Source organism: Myxocyprinus asiaticus, chromosome 1 (assembly GCF_019703515.2).
Source record: "Myxocyprinus asiaticus isolate MX2 ecotype Aquarium Trade chromosome 1, UBuf_Myxa_2, whole genome shotgun sequence".
NCBI lineage: Eukaryota > Metazoa > Chordata > Actinopteri > Cypriniformes > Catostomidae > Myxocyprinus > Myxocyprinus asiaticus.
In genome coordinates this window covers 36,236,566-36,262,598 of record NC_059344.1, presented here as the reverse complement: position 1 = coordinate 36,262,598, position 26,033 = coordinate 36,236,566, and the positions used below count along the sequence as shown (strand labels likewise).

The following is a 26,033-nucleotide window of genomic DNA, read 5'->3' as shown; positions in this document are numbered from 1 at the left end:
CACTCTATTAGCATAACATAAATATAAATAAATAAAAATTTCCAACATTCTTTTGAATGTCCATGTACTAAAATAAAATATTTGATGCCATGTGTGTACCTTCATTTACTATTACTATTATTTTGAATGGCCATGGAAAATGAAGCAATGTGATGATAATTTTACCTGGTCGCAAAAAGTTAATATACCTGATGAACTTTCACCTTTTTCTAAATCACTTGCACCTTTATTTGCAACTGACACATACGTGCCAGCTTTACATGTCATACATTCTGCTTCCCACGGATCTCGACCTGGACAAAAGCATGGGAATTTTTTGTGCAAATCTTCTGTAAATTTGCACTTTTGTTTGGGCATTGTTTCTGCTCAGCTGTCATTTGCTGCTACTGTCAAGCAGCTGTTTGATGCCGAACACAACAGCGGTTCGCGTGTTCGCGGAGAGATTGACAGGCAGGAATTTGGCCAATAGTTGCTGCAAGCCTCTTATAATCGACCAATTGGTGTGCGAGAAGGCGGGACTTACAAAGAGGGGTTAAACCAATGCAAATATGCACGCGTACACAATGAAGAATTAGACCAGATGCACATCATAATGCAACTAAAGCCGAATCCCGGACATTTTCACAAATTTAGAAATCCCGGCTGGATGCTTTAAGGTCCGAAAAAGAGGACATGTCTGGGAAAAAGAGGACGTATGGTCACCCTAATAAAGATGGTTAAGTTGATTTCAGTTCCTTAGTGTTTGTTTGTATTTGTTTGCTCATAGAAAACAAAGGAAAATTCACACACATAAAATTCACCTCTGCAGTGCATCTGAATCCTCATTTGTTTTCTGTGGGTGTTTTTATGGGAATGTAGATCTTTCAGATCAATTTGAGGAGTGCCTATGGTTTGCATGTTCCACATTTTATCGTAGGTGTGTCATGCAGTGTGGGACTCACACTGGTCTGGTCTTGACTCAGTCTCACACTGCTGTGAAGCACTCTGATCAACTCTGTTGTTTTAAATGCTTTATAAATAAAGTTGAGTTGAGATTAAAGCACAAATGCTGTGATTTAATTATATAAATATATAGTTTACACATGCTGTGTGGTTCACAATAGATTAGTGCTCTGCTCTGTCATCTCATACAACGTGTCTTAAATGATTCTCAATGTGGTCGGATTTATACATTCATTCAAAGTATGCATCTCTTCCACACTAAGATTGCAGCCTTTCGTGGTTTAATAAATTTAGATTTGATTAATTGTCCATTTCAGTGTAAGAAGTAACAGAGCAAGTGTTCAAAATGACTTTAAAGCTGTTGTGTGTCAGTCATATTGCGCGCTGGTACTGGATTAAGTCGGTGCTCATATTACCAGTGTTGTGTCAAACTCTGTTTCCTCGTCAGGATCTGTTTCCCCCCCTAGCAGATCTGTATGTGGGGAACAGGATCTGACAGGAACAGTATCTGACGGTACATTCTCTGCTGTCGTAATGCGTTCCCCATGCACAAACCTAAGGCTAACCCTTCCCTACCGTACCCTACCTACCCTAACCATAACCGTAACCCCATACCCTATCGGGGCTAGGAGGAAACAGATTCTGACGGGGAACACAATACGATACAACACCAGTAATGCAGAAATACAATTTTTTTTATTTTAGTATCGACTTGGTAGTTGTTTTTTTGTTTTTTTTTTTACTATTTTTTAGTTCAGTAGTTCAATCCTAAAGTTCGATCTTAGGATTTTAATCATGATCGTTCAAAAGAAGATCATGATTAATCTGAAAATCTATATTTTTTCCCCAGCCCTACTAATGGCATACAAAGGGATGAGTAAAGCTGTGAGATAATTCTCTAGCACACAATCCGTATATTTCAAATGAAACATTTCAATGGTAGGACACTTTTACCTTCTGAGTCGAAGCTCTCATGAAGCAGGTCGAGATTGAAACCAAACACTGAACTAAGAGCCGTCACGCTATTACCACTGCTGGGCTCTGACCCAACAACCTACAGAAAGACACACAGCGTAAAAGGAGCCATGGCATAAAACAGTTAAAATGCAAGTTATTTTCCTTCAACCAAACAGTTTTATCTACTAGCTATGTTGTGTGTGATATTTAGAAAACCGGATGTTACACACTCGGCAAATTCACTAAACAGGTGCGCCACATTTGCACGTGGTATTTCAGCACAAAAACCTGTCATATTCACTTAACACCAGTAACTAGTTTAAGCAGCCACAATCAGAGCTATGTCTTGAGTATTTAAATTACATCACTGTCATTCTTTTCCACACAAACACGCCTGCTTTTTATGTAAAATGTGTAATTTGCCAGGTGCAATATACATCATGCTATTACCGCCTGAGGAAAGCAAGAAAGTATTCTGTGCACATTTTTCTTTGATTGAGACAAGAGTAATTAATCATAATGATCAAAGACTGTTGTAACCTGGCATATGTCTATATGCGTAGTGTAGATATGTACACTCTCTCCATTTTTACAAGATGATTCAGGAGCCAGGGTCATGTACAGTCCTGGCAGAGTGAGCCATATCACAGTTTTCTGATGCATCCTGCACTCATAACCAGCACGCAAGATCAGAATTATGCCGTGCACAAAGCTTTCAGCACAGATTTTATGGGCTTGTTTGCATCGTTGCCTGACATGCATAATCAATTCGGTAATCAGCACAGTCAGTGCTTGCAAATAAACAGCGCTTTTACTGGGTGCAATTCTTTCCTCGTGAATTCCCCTCTTTGAGTCCCTCACAGTAGCAGCACCCTGATAAGGCACACCAAGTTGTTGAACTGCAGCCAAAGATGCCCCTCCACACACAGGACTAATGCTGCAGTATGTAGGCGACTCATTACCTTTTCTTTAAAAGTCTACAGCACTCTCACAAACCTTTACGTGAGTGAGAGAGGATGTCAAAAACGACAAGGAGAGAGTGTTTGGTGTGTGTCTGTGCAAATACTCTTTCCATTAGTGTGTGCGCGAGTTGGTTGGCGTTGTTGACACAGCTGCTACAGCGCAGAGAGCCTGCAGTCCTGACATTGTATTTCAATTTAAAGACTTGTATTCTCATCCACTCAAGTAAGTTGTACAGTAATCTTGTATTGTTGTAGAATTTACTTTTGTTTTGGTGAGGCTATTTTACCTCAGTATCATCAGTTATGTCAGCTTTCTCTGCTTGCTCATCCTTTTGCAAGTTATCCTGAGGAAGACAAAAAGCATCCAATCAGTGTTCACAAACACTTGTCAATCATAACCAGATACACATTCAGGTAAGATGACTATTTGCAAAGAAGTCAAAAGGAAAAAGTGTACGGTTTTAATGCTATGTCAAACATTATCCACTCAGTGGGCCTCATTCATGAAACACAGGCAGAACAATTTACACAGAAATCTGCTCATGTTTCATGAATGAAGCCCTGTGCTCTTAAACTTGTAATAAAGTTGGATCAAAAACACAATGCTGAGTAATACATGAATGAGTATGTTGTAAGGTTTCTTACAGTTTCAGTCTCCTTTAGTTGTTTGGAGTGCTCTCCACTGGTCAAAGCATCCAGGATATTATCTGCCAACCGGCTCATGTGCTCCTCACATTTAGCTAGGCAATCTGCAATGCTACACACAAACACACACATACAAAATAAAATGGACAAAATAACTGTCCATACTGTCTAAATTATAAGTTATTCAATATAAAACTGTTTTGTTGAACTGTTGTATAATAGTAGTGGTCGACCGATATATCGCAGAGGCCGATAAATCGGCCAAAATTTGGTATTTTAAAATTATTGCTATCGCCCGATAAATCTTCCCATTTGGCCGATTAGTTGTTTCGCAAGTTGCGACAGCACCAAAAATTGCCTACTTTGCACATGAAGGAGCCGTTTGAAATGAGTGAACGATTTTTCCTTTTGCCGTTATGTGGCATTGTGTTACCACAATAATAGACCGGTGTGCAACAAAGTCTCAATCAAGCAGTCCCCTGACTGAGCAGATGCGCATGAGCTCATAATGTGAAGAGTGCTTGTGCGTTTCATTCTCCCCATCTCTCCTCAACACTTTCCTGTACTTTGTCTTATCTAATGATAGCAATACAACTTATTTCGTCTATATCAACTTAAATCATATATCGTCTGCAAATATGCAGATATTTTGTTTAAAGAAAACAACTAAATTCCTTTCAAAGATTTAATTCACTAACCTCACAAAACATGCGCAAATCCAGCAAATTCTTCCTGTGGAGCACTCATATTTATTCCTGTAAAGTGTGAATTATGGCTCACAAATGCTGCATGACGGTCAGTCCGTGACACTCAAAGAAGGTTATGCTGGCCACGTCTGCGTCTCAGAGCGGTTCTCATGCATTTTGAAAGCAAAATGCTGCAGGCTCACACTTTCATGCAAATCCAAACATCTGTACTGCTAGAATTTATTATACAAATCTAAAAACTCAAAACAGTAGGCCTGTCACAGAAATGGAGGCGATGACAGCATTTTTCCAGGCTTGTATTGAGGAAAACTATCGGTCAAATTCACACTGCACATTAATTTTTCTGTCAAAATAAAAGCTCCAGGTGAAGGTAAGTTAAATATGACAGAAATATATTGTATAACCCAAATCTAATCCTTAAAATAATAATTCAGTAATTCCCACATTAATAATTTAGTATTTTAACAACATTCAACTGGCTTACAAAAAGTGAGTGAAGTTGTAATTTGTGCACACCCTGTTCATTCACAAAATATTTTTTTAAATAAAACTATAAGTCAGTTAATAATGGTAAAATATAATTCTCCCTTGTTCATATAGTGAAAATCTATGGAAACCTTTATTATTTTTAACTAGATTTTTACCTCACGCATTAAACAATATTTTATACATTAAATTGAATATATCGCCCAGCCCTACAAACCAGGAGAAGCTGCTATCTACCATCTACTATATCTAAATAAAGTTACATTTTGAGTGAAAATAATGATAAATAAATGTTAATATAATTTTTTTGCAATTTTCTGTACATGTAATTTACTATCATATTTATCAGCATTACATCTGCCTATCGGCCACCCTGCTCTAAAGATATCGACATCTGCCATTAAAAACATTTTGGTGCCAGATGGGCTGGTTTGAGTATTTCTGTAACTGCTGGTCTCCTGGGATTTTCACGCACAACAGACTCTAGAATTTACTCCGAAATATCGCTGACTGTAAGCGCAAACAAGCTTACCTTTCTGAACCTGGTTGACTGTTGTCCTCTCCATAGAAGGAATAAATAAGATCTGAGTCCTCTTTGCTGACATTGGCAAAACTGGAGTCATATGTCGGTGCATATGAGCTAAATGGGCCATAATTCATATAGGTAACTGCAAAAAGAGAGTTTAGAGATCTCAAAAAATACACAATTTATAAAATGTTACACATTACCTAACTTCAGACAAATACCAAAAATAGCAGATATTTAGGAATGATTCAATAAGTAACTGCCAAAGCAAGACTGAGAAGACAACTAAACACACCTGAGTCTAACAGACAGTCAGAGCTCTATACAGGTTTAACAGCAAATGCACTGCATCTCCAAAATGTGAATTCTGAAACTACAAAGTCTTCAAACTTGATTTGAACCGGTTGCTGAATTCTGATCAAACAACTTGATTTTTACATTTTATGAAGAATATGTGAGTGGTGCTCAGCAGGTGGTTGTCAGAGCATTATGCAGTTGCTAGAGTGTTCTGGGTGGCTGCTAGGTGGTTGCTTACTGGCCCAAGTCGAAAGAGCCCATCCTGAAGTCTACAGCTGAAGTCAGAAGTTTACATACACTTAGGTTGAAGTCATTAAAACACATTTTTTAACCACTCCACAAATATAATATTAGCAAACTATAGTTTTGTCAAGTCGTTTAGGACATCTACTTTGTGCATGACATGAGTAATGTTTCTAACAATTGTTTACAGACAGATTGTTTCACTTTTAATTGCCTATATCACAATTCCAGTGGGTCAGAAGTTTACATACACTAAGTTAACTGTGCCTTTAAGCAGCTTGGAAAATTCCAGAAAATAATGTCAAGCCTTAAGGCAATTAGCTTCTGATAGGAGGTGTACTGAATTGGAGGTGTACCTGTGGATATATTTTAAGGCCTACCTTCAAATTCAGTGCCTCTTTGCTTGACATCATAGTAAAATCAAAAGAAATCAGCCAAGACCTCAGAAAAAAAAAACTGAGGACCTCCACAAGTCTGGTTCATCCTTGGGAGCAATTTCCAAACGCCTGAAGGTACCACATTCATCTGTACAACAATAGTACAAAAGTATAAACGCCATGGGACCACGTAGCCATCATACCGCTCAGGAAGGAGATGCATTCTGTCTCCAAGTGATGAACGTACTGTAGTTTGGTGCAAAAAGTGCAAATCAATCCCAGAAAAACAGCAAAGGACCTTGTGAAGATGCTGGAGGAAACAGATAGACAAGTATCTATATCCACAGTAAAACGAGTCTTATATCGAAATAACTTGAAAGGCTGCTCAGCAAGGAAGAAGCCACTGCTCCAAAACCACCATAAAAAAGCCAGACTACAGTTCGCAAGTGCACATGGTGATAAAGATCTTACTTTATGGAGAAATGTCATGTGGTCTAATAAAACAAAAATTTAACTCTTTGGCCATAATGACAATCATTATATTTGGAGGAAAAAGGGTGAGGCTTGCAAGCCGAAGAACACCATCCCAACCTTGAAGCATGGGGGTGGCAGCATCATGTTGTGGGGGTGCTTTGCTGCAGGAGGGACTGGTGCATTTCACAAAATAGATGACATCATGAAGAAGGAAAATTATGTGAATATATTGAAACAACATCAAGAAATCAGCAAGGAAGTTAAAGCTCGGTTGCAAATGGGTCTTCCAAATGGACAATGACCCCAAGCATACCTCCAAAGTTGTGGCAAAATGGCTTTAAGGACAACAAATTCAAGGTATTGGAGTGGTCATCACAAAGCCCTGACCTCAATCCGATACAAAATTTGTGGGCAGAACTGAAAAAGCATGTGCGAGCAAGGAGGCTTACAAACCTGACTCAGTTACACCAGTTTTGTCTGGAGGAATGGGCCAAAATTCCAGCAACTTATTGTGAGAAGCTTGTGGAAGACTACCCAAAACGTTTGACCCAAGTTAAACAATTTAAAGGCAATGATACAAAATACTAACAAATTGTATGTAAACTTCTGACCCACTGGGAATGTGATGAAAGAAATAAAAGCTGATATAAATCACTCTCTCTTAAAATAATGATCCTAACTGACCTAAGACAGGGAATGTTTTCTATGATTAAATGTCAGGAATTGTGAAAAACTGGGTTTAAATGTATTTGGCTAAGGTTTATGGTACAAACTTCTGACTTCAACTGTATAATACTGGATCTCTCCTTCTAAGAGTCCCTTTTTAAAAGTCAGCAGAATAGTTCTGACCATTTTATGGTCCACCATGTAAATCATAATCATAGGTCTCATCACTTACAAAAAGTAACAGCAGACCTTTCCTCAATTAACCACGTGAGGTATCACTTATGTCCATAGCACAAACAATACAGGGCAAGTTACATGCTGGTGTGTAATACTTTGGATCAGGGATTTGAACAATTTGAGCAGTAGTGATTCTAGTCTTTGAAAGCACATCTGATAACTAATAGATCAAAGATAGACAGCCCCCACTGATTCGTCAGTGATTTTTTTTCCTATTGACAGTATGCTGTTCAGGAACAATGGGATTTTATTTGGCACACAACATAAAATTCCACCAGAATGGAGTGTGTATTTATATTACCTGGGGTGACCATGTTTCTCTTGTCTTCTTTGAAGCCCTGAAGGGTGTTGATTCCAGTCTGAAGTCTACCACCCATCATGCCCAATCTGACTGGGCAATACCCTGGATCTAACATGGAAACATATTATTATACTTCTTGGTCCCTTTCCATCTCAAACTTGCTCTACATGAAATCAAAACTGATCCTACTGTATTTTTTTATGGTACACTCAGTCATGTTTCATGTTATGTTGGCTGCCGTCTTGGACTTATTGTGCACAATTCATCAGTGCATGTCAAAAAATGTTTGTCTTTACAATATTTTATCAAAACATAATAGTTTGCACATTTTTTGGCAGTCATCAGAAATCTCTTACATTTCAACCCCTCCCCTTCAAACTCTTGGCTCCATTCTGGTAAGTAACGTCCATATTTTGTGAAGCAATTAATTACTGATGGATAAAATAAAGTCCCTCCCAACTATTTTGCTCACTGAATATCCTGTTTCACTTAAGTATATCAACATTATAGAAGTTAAATGGGATGCAAACAGAATGTCATATTGAATCATATTCCCATACCTCCAACGCTCAGGTCAGCAGAGTTCAGGATGCCCAGAGTGGTTGAACCATCAGATTTTCTTCTCTCAAACTCCAGCTGCTCAGAAAAAAAAAGGCCAGTGAAATGTGATCATCCAATATGGAGCATTATCGGCAAATGATCTCATATATGAGTGCTGTGAAATTACACATCTGCACCAGTGTTCTGTTCTTACCTCACATTGAAGGCTTCTATTTGAGAGTTTCCCACCAGACTCCTCAACAATCTTCTTGATTTCTTCCAGGTCTTTCTCTGCTTGGTTAACACTCTTCTGAGCCTCGTCCTTGCTGTCCCTTCTACACAAATATTTACCATTCTCAAAGCTTTTTAGCATTATCTTCAACCATTGAAGTCATCACTTCTCACTGTTGTTTGAAGTATTATGAGGCAAAGCTTTTAATGTGTATATTTATTGATTGTCATCCTAACCTTATGGATAATATACACCGATCAGTCACAACATTAAAGCCATCTGCATAATATTGCGTAGGTCCCCCTCGTGCCGTCAAAACAGCACCAACCCACATCTCAGAATAGCATTCTAAAATGCTATTCTTCTCACCACAATTGTAAAGAGCGGTTATTCTCAGTTACCGTTGACTTTGTCAGTTCGAACAAATCTGGTCATTCTCTGTTGACCTCTCTCATCAACAAAGTGTTTCAGTCCACAGAACTGCCGCTCACTGGATGTTTTTGGCACCATTCGGAGTAAATTCTAGACTGTTGTGCATGAAAATCCCAGGAGATCAGCAGTTACAGAAATACTCAAACCAGCCCGTCTGGCACCAACAAACATGCCACGGTCCAAATCACTGGGATCACATTTTTTCCCCATTCTGATGGTTGATGTGAATATTAACTGAAGCTCCTGACCCATATATGCATGATTTTATAAACTGCAGTGCTGCCACACAATTGGCTGATCAGATTTATTTATTTAGTTTTAATGCCATGTCAGCAACCAGGCTATTCACATGGCAAACAAAGGTTCATCAATAAATATTTACAGTATTAAATAAGACACTTAAAATGTATACAAGATAAAAACTGTAAAATCTGTTCTGATGGTACTTTAAAAAAAATATCTATTAAACAAGTCTCTGTATAAAAGCGTTGTCTGATAGTTCCAAAAGTTTTACAGTTCAGTAAAATGCTTGATGGTCATAGGGTTTGGCAAGGTATACATATGGGAGGATCTTCACCAGTCAGTAAAAACGCATGTGTTAGTCTTGAATGGCCCAGTCGGCATCTGGTAAACACTATTTGGTAATGCCTAGATTTAAAATTTTGAGAGTAATTTCTTTGGATCCTGGGGTTTATTTCGTATAATTTATTGCTGTTGCACTCATTCCATTCTGACTGCCACTTATTGGTGATATGAGTTTATTGATGGCCTGAGGTTAGAGGGTGGTATCAGACATTCCAAGATCTCCAAGTTTAATGCCTCTTTTGCAGCCATATCTGCTTTTTCATTTCCTGCCAGACCAACATCCTCTGTTGGGTGCCGGGACATAATGTTGAAATCTTTCTTCTGTAATCAATGTATTTTAGTCAAAATGTTTATGATTATGGGATGATCGGTCTCCATGGATTCAAGTGCTTGAAGCCAAGACTTTGAGTCTGAAGCGATTCAAATGTTTTCCAGAACCAGTAGCAGCGCTTGGGCATCAGCTATGAAGATAGAGCTCCGTTCTGGAATACGTATGCCATATTGTTGATCTCCAATCACTACTGCTGCTGATACACTGTTATCCGTTTTGGATCCATCCGTGAATACTGTACTATGGAGTGGGAAACTACATTTCAGTTCCAAGAATTCCTGTTGATACACAGTGGGAAGTGTTTCTGCCTTTAGTTGTGCCAATGCCATAATAATAGTTGGTTTTTTCAAGGTCTGGGGGGAACAGGCCAAAAATTATACTGTCTTATGTTTTCCAGATTGATGTTCAAATTCTCCAAGTATGGTTTGATCCATATTCCAAAAGGTTTGATCGCTTAAGGTCTAGCTTCATACAGATAAGAACGTTCTGGTTGGAATACAGGTGTAAAGGCCGGATTACTTAGATTTGCTTTGAGTTTGACTGCATATTGTAAGGCCAGTTTCAGACACCTATTCTGGAGGGAAGGTTCACCGGCTTCTGTATAAAGGCTTTGAATGGGACTTGTTCTGAAGGCTTCAAGAGCCAGACGTATTCCCTGATGGTGTATTGTGTCAAGTGTTCGAATGTATGACTTCCTTGCCTGACCATACACAATACTCCCGTAATCCAGTCGGGATCTAATTAATGTTCTGTAGAGATGTAAAAGAACGGTAGTGTCCGCACCCAATTTTGTATTGGCCAGCACTTTTAAAATATTCATTGTTTTAAAACATTTTTCCCTCAACATCTTCATATGTGGGATAAAGGTGAATTTATTATCACAGACAAGGCCTAAGAATTTGAAATCATTCACTACTTTAATGGGTTCTCCCTCCATACTCAACTCTGGGTTAGGGTGTAAGGATCGGAGTAGGCAAAAATACATGCATACTGACTTTGTTTTGGAAAATCTGAATCCATTCTTTATTGACCAGTTGTTTATTTTATTTATGCATAGTTGTAGCTGTTGTTCAATTATATTAATGTTTTTCCCTCTATAGCATATGCATAGGTCGTCAACATATAAACTTTGAAAAATGTGGGGGGTCAATAACTTTGATTATACTATTGATTTTGATGCTGAATAAACTCACTGAAAGAATGCTTCCTTGTGGAACTCCTAGCTCTTGTACATGTGGGTTTGATAGTGTAGTTCCTACTTGAACATGAAAACGTCTGTTTGTCAAGAAATTGGAGATAAAGATGGGTAGGTTGCCTCTGAGCCCAAGTTTGTACAGGTCTTTGAGTATTCCATATCTCCAGGTGGTATCATAAGCCTTCTCAAGGTCAAAGAAGACAGCTACAGCATGTTCTTTTCTAATGAAGCTGTCCCGGACAAACGATTCAAGTCTGATAAGGTGGTCCAAGGTGCTCTTGCCTCTTCTAAACCCACACTGGTAATCACTAATCTTATGCTCCGATTCCAGAATCCAAATCAGATGGTCATTGATCATTCTCTCAATGGTTTTGCAGAGACAGCTAGTCAGAGCTATTGGATGGTAGCTGTTTATGTCAGAATGATCCTTACCTAGTTTGGGGATGGGAATAAATATTGCTTCTTGCCACGAAGGTGGTATATTTCCTGTTTTCCAAACATTATTTAAAATCAAGAGGAGTAGTAGTGTTGTATGTGGTAAGTGCTTCAGAAATTCGCAATGGATTCTGTCTGGTCCAACTGCGGTATTATGGGAACGTTTGATAGCCCTTGTAAGTTCCACTAGAGTAAAGGGTTGATTATATGGCTCAGTGTTATTTGAGTGGAAATTCACAAGTTTCTGTTCCTGTTGTATCTTATTGAATTCTGGTTGGCAGTTGTCTAATGAAGAGTTCTTTTCAAAAGATTTTGCTAGTACATTGGTTATTTCTTGAATAGTAGTTACGAGAGTAACGAGAGCCTTGATGCTTGATGTGTCGCATTTGGGATTCTTCATCTTTGTTTTTCATCTTTCGAATCAGGTTCCAGACTTTCTGTGATGCCGTATTTGCTGTTAGGTTAGATACATATTTTCTCCAACTCTATCTTTTTGCATCATTAATAATCCTTCGTGTTTGTGCTTGGCATATCTTAAATCTTACTAGATTTTTTTCTGTTGGGTGTCTGTTGAAGATTCTCTCTGCTTTTTTTCCAAGCTTTTATGGCTTTTCTGCAGTTGTCATCGAACCATAGGTTATGCCTGCGACTTGGTTTTGGTGATGTCTTAGGGATAGTATCATTTGATATTTCAATCAGCTTGTCTGTGAAACTTGTAACTGGGTCTTGGCTGTCTTGGGTTGCTGAATTAAGTTTATCGTAACATTGGGTCTGGAACAGGTACCAGTTGGCTTTCTTGAGATGCCATCTTGGAATATTATGTTGGATATTTGATCTTGTAGATGTAACGATTAGGGGAAAATGATCACTTCCACATAGATTGTCCCAGGTGCACCATGAGAAATCAAGCAAGAGATCAGGTTTGCATATTGTTAAATCAATTTTTAATATGTTCCATGTCCTGGGTGCAGGTAAGTGTCTGAGCTGTCATTGAGGATAAACAGTTCTTTGTTACTGATGAAGTCTTGAAGTATTTTTCCCTTCCTATTTGTGAGATTTCCTCCCCATAATGGGCTGTGACCGTTGAAGTCACCTGCAAGTATGTAGGTGGTTGGGAGTTGATCAGCAAGATTGTTTAGATCTTGAAGTGTAACAGGTGTATCTGGAGGCAAGTAAATGGAACACAATGTGATGGCCCTATGGAGGGTTAAACGTAAAGCTATTGCTTGTAGATTAGTATCTATTGTGACTTGACTGTGAGTTACATTGCGATGAACTAAGATGCTTACTCCTCCTGAAGGACGTTGTATGTTTGGTCCATTTGCATTAAAACTTACAAACATTTTTAGGTATATTTGACTATTTGGTGATAAGTGTGTTTCTTGCAGACAAAATGCAGGAGGATTACATAACATGGCTAGTTGCTGAAGTTCTGCAAAGTTTGCTTTGACACCTCCAAAATTCCATTGAATAATACTGTTACTTGTCAAGTTGGTAGCACCGGAACTTGGACTCTACTCCTACTCTTAGGAGAGGGACTCCGACTGCGGGGTTCTAAGATCTCCGCCATATCTATATCTTTTATATGGTCAGCTTTCCGTGGCCTGTTCTCCTGACTAGCCTTTTGTTGCTGTGCTTTTGTGTTTTGTTGTGGCTTCTTTCCTTTTGATATTAGAGAATGTTCCATTGTCAGATTTGGTTCTTCACTAGCTCCGGTTTGTGTTTGACTAGTAGAGAGTGCTCTCTTTTTTGATGAAGGTAGGTTTTTGTTATTGATTAACTGTTGTTTGTCTTTTGTTAGCCAGGTCACATCTGTCTGGCACTCAACTGTGTGTTTGTTTGGTAATGTTACAGATGCAAAGGATTTCTCAAACGTAAAATTTGGGAGTTTTTCCACCTCTTTGCCTGCTTCTGCATAGTTCACTTTTTTTTTTTTTTTTTGACATTTTACTCTTTGAATTTCTTTTTCTTTAATCCATATAGGACAGTGTTTTGATGAGGCCAGGTGATCCCCTGAGCAATTTCGGCATTTTGATGGTTTTAAACAGGTTTCTTCATGCCTGTCCTCTCCGCAATTGTAACAGATAGGATTGTTCTTGCATCCAGCGGAGCTATGACCAAACCTCTAACAATTGAAGCATTTTAGGGGGTTAGGGATGTATATGTCAACAGGAACCCTCAAGTACCCTAAACAGATCCATTCAGGTAATTGAGGTTTGTTGAATGTCATAATATACATTCCAGTCTTTATCATTTGGTCTCCTTTTTTTTTTACTGTAATCCTCTTTACACTTGTAACATCTTCTGAGGCTATTTCTGTCTCATCCATGTCTTGTAGTTCTCTAGTTCTTATTATGCCTTTGCTAGAGTTTAGGTATGGGTGTAAAGATGCCTTCATAGGAACACCAGCCAAAGTATTTGCATGCATTAGATTATCTTAACTTTCTTTGAACATTCAACCAGAATCTGGCTTGACCTCAACTTTTTCACATCTTTGACAGTTCCTGCAATCCCAGCAGTTCCTTTTTGAATTGCAAAAGGGAAGTTTTGTAAGTGCCATGTCAGGTGTTCTAAAATTATAAATCTCTCCCAGTTTTCATTTTTTGGAACAAGTACACATCTAGCATCCAAGTCAACATCCGAATTATGTTCTAGTATCTGTCTTTTGGGAGTTTGTTTGTTTGCCATATTTTTTATATTTTATTTCATCATTCTTGCTCCCCACCTGCCTCTGAGCCCAACAAGGGGATGCACAGAGCCGCGGAACTCCAGCAGATATGCACCAAGGATACAAGAAAGATATACTCTTGCAATAAGAGCTAAAAGCTCAAATTGTTTGATTGACCCTATGCCACCGCCTTCAGGGAAAAATGTCATTGTGGTTGATTTAAATGCCAGTAATTGCCCAGGGCACGTCATGACTAGCCGCTTGATTGGATCGGGCCTCTCCAACCGCCCGTCTATAAAAAATTGTAGCCAAAGCATTGTGTTGGATCTGGGGGAGACGCAACTGCCCACATTCCTAAAATGCCAGGATCTCTTCTTCCACAGACACGGGTCGCAACTTAAGGCCAACAAATCACCCCATTTGTCGCCTTTTACGAACAGCAAGGGGGTGCTAGGAACCTATTCTACCCCGGGTCCCCATGGGGACTGGATGATTAGATAATCGCATGGATGATTGTTGGTGCCAGATGTGCTGGTTTGAGTTACTGCTAACTTCTGTAACTGCTGATCTTTTAACTTTTCACACACAAAAGTCTCTAGAATTTACTCCGAATGTGCCAAAAAACAAAAAACATCCAGTGAGTGGCAGTTCTGCGGATGGAAATGCCTTGTTGATGAAAGAGGTCAACAGAGAATGGCCAGACTGGTTCGAACTGACAAAGTCTATGGTAACTCAGATAACCGCTCTGTACAATTGTGGTGAGAAGAATAGCATCTCAGAATTGGTTGGCTGTTTTGGCAGCACGAGGGGGACCTACACAATATTAGGCAGGTGGTTTTAATGTTGTGGCTGATCGGTGTATATGAAACTAACAAAAAGTTCAGTGAGAGGAATTGAGGGCTAATGAACTCTGAGGTGAGAACAACGAAAACACTTTTCTTATTCTTTAAACCTGCTTTAAATTGAATGGAATATATGCTCATTTTATTCTATTTCTTTCCCTATCTAAACCTCGGGATTATATCCAACTCCGGTCCTGCCTGATGTCCGATTCCCACTGTGTCGCTGAGTGATGATGACCAACTGCAGCATGTCCCAGCCAGACATCACTTCAGTCTACTAAGACAGACTTCACAGCAGATGAATTGATGCAAACTCAATCACATGGGACTCTTTATGAGCCTCTGTCTGAAGCATGGGCTTAGGATGGAATTCACCAAAATTACCTGTGATAAGCTTCAAGCCGGACTGCGATGCTCCTCACTTAATGATATCTATATCAACTTGGTCAGAGGGACAACACTCTCTTAAACTATATAGAAAATGAATTAACAAATAAAAAAAGCCTTCATCGGCCAAAATCAAAGGACAATGCATCTATATGTATTTCCTCAGTTAATTTGATATGACTTCAAGGACTTTAACACTAAAACCTATAATTCATATAAAATAATTTTGTTTAATCATTGACCCACAAGACTTACTTAGTTTACTAATTTTAACCACTAATAGTTTTAAACATAAATAACTAATATTGGCATTATATTCAAATCAAATCAAATCACTTTTATTGTCACACAGCCATATACACAAGTGCAATGGTGTGTGAAATTCTTGGGTGCAGTTCCGATCAACATAGTAGTCGTGACAGTGATGAGACATATACCAATTTACAATAACATCAAATTAACACAACACAATTTAAAGTCTAATATACACATAATTACAACACAATATACAAATAATAACATACACTGTACAATATACAATACACACAATGTAGATACACATTATTCAATATAAAAATAAAAATAAAAAGTATATATATTATATATAGAATATACAGTAGATTGTATTGTACTGTATTGACATTCAGGCTGTCGGTTGATAGTAAGTTGATAAGAGAGAATATAATATAATAATAATATAATTTATGACAGTACTGTGTGAGATATAAAAGTAAGAGTAATAAAGTGCAGTGCTGATGTATTTGATCGTGGGAGATCAAGAGTTCAAAAGTCTGATTGCTTGGGGCAATAAGCTATCATGGAGTCGGCTGGTGCGGGTCCTGATGCTGCGATACCGCCTGCCTGATGGTAGCAGTGAGAACAGCCCATGGCTCGGGTGGCTGGAGTCTCTGATGATCCTTTTCACACACCGCCTGGTATATATGTCCTGGAGGGAGGGAAGCTCACCTCCGATGATGTGTCTGGCAGTTCGCACCACCCTTTGCAGTGCTTTGCAGTTGTGGGCTGTGCTATTGCCGTACCAGGCGGAGATGCAGCCAGTCAGGATGCTCTCTACAGTGCAGGTGTAGAACCGTGTGAGGATGTGGCGGTTCATTCCAAACTTCCTCAGCCGTCTCAGGAAGAAGAGGCGCTGATGAGCCTTCTTCACAACGACTTCAGTGTGGATGGACCATGTGAGTTCCTCAGTGATGTGGACACCCAGGAACTTGAAGCTGCTGACTCTCTCCACTGGTGCTCCATGGATGGTGATGGGACTGTGTTCTCTGTCTTTTCTTCTGAAGTCCACCACAAGCTCCTTTGTCTTACTGACGTTGAGGGAGAGGTTGTGCTCCTGACACCAGTGTGTCAGAGTGTGCACCTCCTCTCTGTAGGCTGTTTCATCATTGTCAGTGATCAGACCTACCACCGTCGTGTCATCAGCAAACTTAATGATGACTGTGTTGCCAAACAGTCATGTGTGTACAAGGAATACAAGAGTGGTCTGAGAACACAGCCCTGTGGGGCTCCAGTGTTGAGGGTCAGTGATGAGGAGATGTTGCTGCCTATTCTAACCACCTGGCATCTGCTTGACAGGAAGTCCAGGATCCAGCTGCACGGCTCTTTAAGCCCAGAGCCCGGAGTTTCTCATCTAGCTTGGAGGGCACTATGGTGTTGAATGCTGAGCTGTAGTCTACAAACAGCATTCTCACATAAGTGTTCATTTTTTCCAGGTGGGAGAGAGCAGTGTGTATTGTAGATGCAATGGCATCATCAGTGGAGCGGTTGTTGTGGTAAGCAAACTGCAATGGGTCTAGAGAGAGAGGCAGCACAGAGCAGATGTAATCTCTGATTAGTCTCTCAAAGCATTTGCTGATGATGGGGGTCAGAGCAACAGGATGCCAGTCACTTAAGCAAGTGATTTTTGATTGCTTTGGAACAGGCACAATGGTGGATGTTTTAAAGCATGTGGGGACTACAGACAAAGAGAGGGAAAGGTTGAAAATGTCCATGAAAACACCAGCCATCTGGTTCGCACACGCTCTGATGATGCGGCCCGGAACGCCGCCTGGGCCCGCGGCTTTGCGGATATTCACCCGTCGGAAGGATCGGGTTACATCCGCTACAGAGACGGAGAGTGAACTAACCTCTGTAGCTTCGGCCGCGAGAGCTCTCTCCGTGAGGGCGGTGTTATTTCCCTCAAAACGAGCATAAAAAGTATTTAGCTCATCCGGGAGAGAGGCAGCGGTGTTCATGGCGGAGTTTTTATTCCCTTTAAAGTCCGTGATGATGTTAATTCCCTGCCACATGCTTCTAGAGTTGGTGGTGTTAAACTGTCCTTCAATCTTGTTCCTGTACTGGCGTTTTGATGTTGTTTATGCTCCTCCGCATTCCCGGAATTAAAAGCGGAGGTCCGCACATTAAGTGCCGCGCGAACATCACTATTTATCCATGTCTTCTGGTTCGGATAGATCCGTTTTATTCTGGTCGGAACAACGTCCTCTACGCACTTTTTGATGAAACACATTACGCTATCAGCGTAAAGCTCGATGTCGTCATCAGAGACGGACCGGAACATCTCCAAGTCTGTGTGATCAAAATAGTCTTGTAGCGTAGAGTCTGAACGGTCTGACCAGCACTGGATCGTTCTGAGGGTGGGTGCTTCCTGTTTCAGTTTCTGCCTGTAAGCGGGCAGAAGCAGAATGGAAGAGTGGTCCGATTTGCCAAATGGTGGGCGGGGGAGGGATTTGTAGCCATCCCGGAAGGGAGAGTAGCAATGGTCCAAAACCCGGCCCCCTCGTGTGTTGAAACTAATGTGCTGGTGGTATTTTGGTGCGACTGATTTTAAACTGGCTTTATTAAAGTCCCCGGTCACAATGAACGTGGCCTCAGGGTGTGCGGTTTCCTGCTTGCTTATACTCCCATACAGTTCCTTGAGTGCCCGGTCTGTGTCGGCTTGTGGCAGGATGTACACAGCAGTGATAATGACCGCTGTGAATTCCCTCGGTAGCCAGAATGGTCAACACAGAAGCATGAGAACTTCCAGATCAGGAGAGCAGAAAGACTTGGTAGAATGTACGTTCCTCTGATCACACCAGGATTTGTTGATCATAAAACATACACCACCAACTCTGCTTTTACCTGAGAGGTCTTTCGCTCTGTCCGCTCGGTGCACGGAGAACCCCGCGGGTTCAATGGCTGAGTCTGGAATCTCCGCAGACATCCAAGTTTCTATAAGGCAGATAATGCAGCAGTCCCTCATCTCTCGTTGGAAAGAGATCTGCGCTTTCAGCTTGCAGAGCTTGTTATCCAGAGACTGAACATTTGCCAGTAGAATACTGGGTAGTGGGGGTCGATTTGCGCGGCGTCTTACTCTGATGAGAACGCCGGCTCTGTTTCCCCTTTTCTTCCTGCGTTTCCTCGGCCGAGCAGCACAGACAAAGGGCTCCGCTTGAGTGTTTGTAAACAGCGGGTCGGCATTGAGGAATTTGAAGTCCGGTTTACGGTGTGAAATTGCTGAACCAATGTCCAAAAGTGTTTGTCTGTCGTAGACAAAAAGGCAGACAACATCCAAGACAAAAAACCTAAGAACTGTAAACAAAACAAACAAAACACTACCATGTTGTGTTGGAGCTTGCAACGCAGCAGCCATACTCGGTGCCATCTTGAGCATTATGAATTCATTCATTTTGAAAATGAAAATTCATTTCAGAATGAAAATGAAAATTCATTCATTTTCTGTTATACCATATTTCATGTACAGCTGCTTTGAAACAACACCTGTTGTAAAAAGAGCTATACAAATAAATTTGACTTGACAACGATTAAATAAATAATGAACGATGTCATAATAAAGCCATGCCAGCAACTTTCTTCTCGACTCAGCTGAGTAGTGTGCAGGAAGATAATTCACCCTCTCTGAAAAGCTATGTGCATGTGTGAGGAGTGTGTAGCTCATGCACTACAGATGGCATGCAAGCCACAACATGCTTTAAGCATTCCATGTCTCCTGCCCACTGCAGCAGCCAAACTGATTTGCGTAAGCAAGCAACAAAAAAGAAAGAGTGACAAAAGAATAGAGAAAGAGAAAGTGAACACCCCAGCAACATATTGGAATGTCTCAATGGCAGTTATAAAAGCATTGTGAACTGCTGTACCTTTCAACTAGTGCTATACTGTAAACGCACAGTTAGAGAAACAAGCCATGATGGAGGACAGAAGATTTTGATCATTAAGTTAAGTTGACATAGAAACCAATTAGTATTCAAAGTAAAAGGAAAATGAATTGGAGGTTTTCAAAGCAACCCCAGAATCAATCTAGGTGAAATGAAATTGCTCCCAACACCCAACTAAAAAGGCCTTTGATGGCTTGTCTTTCTAACATGGAACACAAAAGGAGATGTTAACAGAATGTTAGCCTCACTCACCATTCACTTTCATTGTATGGAGAAAAGATGTAATTAAAGTAAATGGTGACTTAGGCTTACATTTCCTTCGCTCCACAAAAGAATGAATGTCAAACAAGTTTGGATCAACATGAGCAATTATGGCAAAGTTTTCATTTTTGGGTGAACTATCCATTAAAACTCAATAATCATTGAGGATTAAACATGACAAACTAGTCCTAAAAAGTGACCTGTATGATTCATACCTTGGAGTGTCTTTGTTGGCTACACGGGGTGATTGGGAGTTGTCACTTGTGTCCATGACAGATGAGTTGTCTTTGACAGGGTCAGAAGCCCCAACTTCCTCCTCTCCTGACTGGCTGTTGGAAGTCTGCAGATCAGCCATAAACTCTATGCTCTGCTTTAAACTATCTAGTCTCTCCTATAACACACACACACACACACTTTTCACATGTCCAAGCCTACCCATTTTCCCTGATTGACAGTTTTAAATGAGTTAAAAGTCATTGTTACAGGAAAGGTAGTGAAAGAATCATATTAAACATAGCACACCAGCGCCCTCTGCTGTTCAAACTGGCTAGCACAGAAAATTTAGAAAATGCCTGTTTGCCAACAGACCATACTTATAAAACCACACTGGGACCTCAATCCACCCCCTATACATCATCCACTTTTTGGAGTTATGCCCACACCTCTTTAGTATTCCTAAACCTTTCTCTTTTCAATGGAGGAGGGGGGAAAAAAGTCAAAATTGCACAAAAAAAAAAAAAAAAAAAAATCTAGTTTACTACTGCTTAATTTCAAAAGGTGTACAGGGTCATTAAAGACCTTAGATGTTCCAACTCGCAGTTTGAGGTCATACATTGCAGAATTTCTTACATACTGTAATGTAAATCTTAAAGGATCTGGTGAAGCTGCTTTTAGCCATTATGCGCCAAAAAATCTGGAATGCTTTACCAATTGAAATTAGACAAGCATGAAGCATTTACATTTTCAAAATGCATTTGAAGACACTAGATTTTGATTAATCTATATATATATATATATATATATTTTATTTTTATGATTCTCATTATATTCAATTTGTGTGTTTAAAATGTTGATTACCCTACAGTCATTTTAATTCATTTTATTTATTTATTTTTAATCTTTGTACTATTTCATTTATTGCGATGATTTGTTTTACTTTCTCTGAAATGTTGAATATTATGTATTTATACTTCCACTTTGAGCTGCATTTTATGTATGAAAGGTGCTAAACAAATAAAATTATTATTATTAGATATGTTATAATATCGCTATACAAGTTTACTATCACAGAATATATATGTCTTTGTTTATTACAAGACAAATGAGTGCTACATTCATGCAAATGACTATGTAACGTTGATTTCCTGTGATTGGTGAATTATCAGTATACCGTATACTAAGACCCGAGGAATGTAATAACGTTTGGCGAAACACCCATGCATTTAAGTGTTAACGGTAATTTTAAATATAATCTAGATGCTAATACGCCGAATCTGTAAATTCCACAATAAACTCTCACTAACAGTAAATCTTTCACCACACACACATGCACTCAACAGAGTGAACTCACTGTGCTCAAGATCTTCATGCCAGAGTGAAGGAGTTTCTTGGCTGCTTTGTAGTAAATGGTCTCAGGTTTATTATAGATCATTGCGTTCTCGCACATTATTCTGAAATCCATCTGTTGAAAAAAACAAAACAGTACAGCATCAGCAAACTATTTTATAACATCTAAATGAACCTTATCAATGTTATTTGATATAACAGAGTTATTTCGTCTTGGTGCAACTTTGGATGTGAGGCCACATGTAAAGAACTCTGATTAAAGTAGCTAACATTTTCAATCAACCGACTCAACCTGCGTCCTGGTAACAACCATGACAATAACAATACCTTGAGCTCCTCAAGTGACTGGTATTGCTCTTTCTTCACTTTCTCCTTTATAGAGCTGAAGTCCATTGGTCTCTTTATAATGAGAGAGTATCCCGGGGCGATCAGGTCCGTCACAGGGAAGGAGAAGAAGGCATTGGGATCCTTCCTGCCATGAAAACAGATAGCCAGTTGCTTTCAGCTCTCATTCACAGTAAATATAAACCAGATTATGATCCCAGACAACAAATAACAAACACCTACAGTGGGATCTGCTAGGATTCTCAGACTGGGAATACTGATGCAGAATCAGAGGTCATTTGTGTAAAGCGTCAGACATAGTTTATTCAAGATCAGCACTCTGACACTCTCTTACACAACGCTGCAGATATAGGACAAAAACATGGATAAACGCGGTGGAGAGACTTTTATTGCTTGACACTTTAACATGTCATGTCAGGATAAAACACATTGTTAGATACTTTTTTTATCCCCTTTTCTCCCAATTTGGAATGTCCTCGTGGTGGCGCGGTTACTCACCTCAATCCGGGTGGTGGAGGACAAGTCTCAGTTGCCTCCGCTTCTGAGACAGTCAATCCGCGCATCTTATCAGCTCATTGTGCCTGACACTCTGCATGTGGAGGCTCATGCTATTCTCCACAATCAATGCCCAACTTACCACGCGCCCCACTGAGAGTGAGAACCACTAATCGCGACCATGAGGAGGTTACCCCATGTGACTCTACCCTCCCTAGCAACCGGGCCAATTTGGTTGCTAAGGAGACCTGGCTGGAGTCACTTAGCACACCCTGGATTCAAACTTGCGACTCCAGGAGTGGTGGTCAGCATCAATACTCGCAGAGCTACCCAGGCACCCTGTTAGATAATTTCTAAATTATGTACGAATCAGAGTTTACTCTGGTCAGCTGTCTAAACACACATAGACCTCGGGTTAGCAGTGTTGTCTTGGTCATACCTCTGGAGCTGTCTGATCAGCTGACTCAGGGCTTCCTGTAGAGGAGTCTGCTCTTTTTCTGAAAAATTACAAAAGTAGTTAAAACAATAAATAATACATAATGAAGACAATCTTATACACCATATAACTGCACAGCACTTACCTTCCATTCTGGCAAGTGAGGGCGTGAGGGGCTTGTCCTGGGAAACATCCGAGCGAGCAGGAGTTCTACTCTGCTCATCCCAATCCGGCTCCACAGAGTCTGTGCCCTTCCTTTTTTTGGTCATCTATAAGACACACATTCTCTGCTTAGGATATAGTAGGCACTTCCTCAGCAGCTGTATTTGAAACCCCACTGCAACAGTGTTTACTTTTTTATTTTTTTATTAATGCCTGGGTAATCTAATACAAAGCATAATAAAAAAATAAAAGAAGAACTGAACATCAAAAAGCTTTTCTAGAATTATGCTGCTAAATCAAGGACAAAATGTGTCACCCAGTCTGTGAAAAGGGACCATTAAAGCACATCTACAAGACCACTACTTCACCAACTCCACTAATCTTATTCGCATCCATGTCTCACCTTCTTCTTTTTCTTCACGTCAACCGGTGAGACTGGAGGACTGGCTCTACTCTTCTCGTCCTTCTTTTTCTTCTTCTTTTTCTTGTCTTTGTGTTTGTCGTAATCTACCTGGTCGTCATGAACACTCTCAAGGCTAGGGCTGCCTGTGGTGACCTCATTCCCAGCCACTTTTAACACCAGTTTCAGAGGTCGCTCCGTGAACTCTGCAGAGCAAGACATTTAACAGAGTAAGCACAGTTAACAGCCATTAGACAGACCTTCTGACTGGATATTAGTAAGGACTGCTTTTATCTGGAAAATTTGAGTTTGTAATCTTGCATGCCAGGCATATGTAAGTCCATGATTCAATGCCAAGTTTAAGTTTTAAAAGACTGAAAGGTACAGCCAATTCAGCCGTTACAAAAAAACAAATAGTTCCTTAATTTGAAACCATTAGCCTACACTTCTATTTAATGGACTGTCAGCTACCAATCAGAGTCAGAATCAGAATGAGCTTTATTGCCAAGTATGCTTACACATAGAAGGAATTTGTCTTGGTGACAAAAGCTTCCAGTGCACAACAAGACAGAGATAATAATAACAAAAATAGAATACAAATAAAAAGTGAACAGAAAAAAGTATATATAGAAATATGACATAAAAATTATTAAATTCTCCCTATAAAACAGAGATAATTAATAAAACGTAATGCACACCGCATTTTCATTTGGTTCTATCAGGAATGAGATCTAGATAATAAATCCAGACTCAGGAACAGATTGTTCCCAAAGTTCTCATGCTTAACACATAACAACACTACATTTATATAATTAACCACTCTTGTACACAAATGTACATTTACAGTTCACTCTTGCTTATTTTTATCAGTTTGTATTTAATTGTAATAAAGAAATTGAGGGCTGCTTTCCATTTCTCATTTATTATTTTATTTCTCAGTTTTGCACAGACATGCACCACTCAATTCAATGTAATTGTTTGTGCAATGTTTGCATAATGGAATGCTTTATTTGCAGTAAATATTGTGTCAAAGCAGCTCTACAAAACTGGGGAGAAAAAATAGTGCATTACAAACCCCCTAGAGAGCAAGTCAAAGGCAACTGTGGCAAAAGAAAACCTCACCTTATGTACACTGGCGGCCAAAGGTTTGGAATAATGTACAGATTTTGCTCTTATGGAAAGAAATTGGTACTTTTATTCACCAAAGTGGCATTCAACTGATCACAATGTATAGTCAGGACATTAATAACATGAAAAATTACTATTACAATTTGAAAAAACTTTCAGAACTTCTTAAACTACTTCAAAGAGTTCTCATTAAAAAAAAATCCTCCATGTGCAGCAATGACAGCTTTGCAGATCCTTGGCATTCTAGCTGTCAGTTTGTCCAGATACTCAGGTGACATTTCACCACACTTCCTGTAGCACTTGCCATAGATGTGGCTGTCTTGTCGGGGACTTCTCACGCACATTACAGTCTAGCTGATCCCACAAAAACTCAAAGGGGTTAAGATCCATAACACACTTTTCCAATTATCTGTTGTCCAATGTGTGTTTCTTTGCCCACTCTAACCTTTTCTTTTTGATTTTCTGTTTCAAAAGTGGCTTTTTCTTTGCAATTCTTCCCATAAGGCCTGCACCCCTGAGTCTTCTCTTTACTGTTGTACACGAAACTGGTGTTGAGCGGGTAGAATTCAACTCAAAAACAAACACAAAGACAATGTTAAGCTTCATTTAACGAACCAAATGGCTTTCAGCTGTGTTTTATATAATGGCAAGTGATTTTCTAGTACCAAATTAGCAATCTAGCATGATTACTCAAGGATAAGGTGTTGGAGTGATGACTGCTGGAAATGGGGCCTGTCTAGATTTGATCACAATTTTTTTTTTTTTTTTTTTCCAGTGATGGTGCTGTTTTTTTTACATCAGTAATGTCCTGACTATACTTTGTGATCAGTTGAATGCCACTTTGGTGAATTAAAGTACCAATTTCCTTCCGAAACAGCAAAATCTGTACATTATTCCAAACTTTTGGCCACTAGTGTAGGTAATACTACATAAGCAGGCTCATATCTGACCATCGACTGTATTAACATGAAGTTCTGTACATAAAGAAGTTTTGAGACTCATCCACTGCTCTGACAGCATCACAGTCTCAGTGTGTTAACAGATAAAGCTGCTTCATAGCTCAGACAAGTTTAGAATCTTAAGTGAACCTGCATTCAGCATATAGAGAGCCATTTCCCGGCCTGCTAAACGAATAAGTGACCTACCGTCTTGTGTGTATTTGTCTGCTTTGTGTTTCTTGTGTTTTTTGCCCATAATTCAAAGTGAAGCTGGAAGTTCGGTCAGGTCAGCGCTTGACCAGCCTGCTGTTGTTTTGTGTCGTTAACGACTTCAGACTCGGAGCGCCTCTTTACAGTGCTTTAGAATTCAAACAGCGGCGCCGACTGTTCGGTGGTGTGTACTGCAACTAGCCTGCGTTGAATTGTCTCATAAGTAAAGATGCTTTCGTCAGTTTCGTCATTTTGAACTCAGGCCAAGGGAAATTCAATTGAAATACAATCAAAGAAATATACCGGGTTCAATACAAGTTAAACTCAATCGACAGCACTCGTGGTATATGCTGATCACCACAACAAATTAGCCTAATTTCGACTTGCCCCTCCTGGGTTAATAAGTGCATTCGTGACGTTAATATACTCACTTCCATTGAGGAGAACTCCTTT

At 39.7% G+C, this 26,033-nt stretch overlaps 1 protein-coding gene across 1 annotated transcript in view; it reads right to left on the bottom strand.

Annotated features, from left to right (window-relative positions):
• Nucleotides 1–25,723, bottom strand: part of LOC127444127 (bromodomain-containing protein 7-like) — a 34,467-nt gene extending 8,744 nt beyond the window's left edge. The window contains exons 1-14 of the mRNA XM_051703344.1: nt 25,578–25,723; nt 23,308–23,510; nt 22,888–23,011; nt 22,746–22,803; nt 21,794–21,938; nt 21,471–21,581; nt 20,116–20,291; nt 8,575–8,695; nt 8,381–8,456; nt 7,821–7,928; nt 5,232–5,367; nt 3,507–3,618; nt 3,149–3,205; nt 1,897–1,996 (exon numbers count right to left, since the gene is read on the bottom strand). Of these exons, the coding sequence (XP_051559304.1) occupies nt 1,897–1,996; nt 3,149–3,205; nt 3,507–3,618; nt 5,232–5,367; nt 7,821–7,928; nt 8,381–8,456; nt 8,575–8,695; nt 20,116–20,291; nt 21,471–21,581; nt 21,794–21,938; nt 22,746–22,803; nt 22,888–23,011; nt 23,308–23,510; nt 25,578–25,626 (1,576 nt within the window). The 5' untranslated portion in view covers nt 25,627–25,723. The remainder of the gene's footprint in view (nt 1–1,896; nt 1,997–3,148; nt 3,206–3,506; nt 3,619–5,231; nt 5,368–7,820; nt 7,929–8,380; nt 8,457–8,574; nt 8,696–20,115; nt 20,292–21,470; nt 21,582–21,793; nt 21,939–22,745; nt 22,804–22,887; nt 23,012–23,307; nt 23,511–25,577) is intronic.
• Between the last annotated feature and the right edge of the window lie 310 nt (nt 25,724–26,033).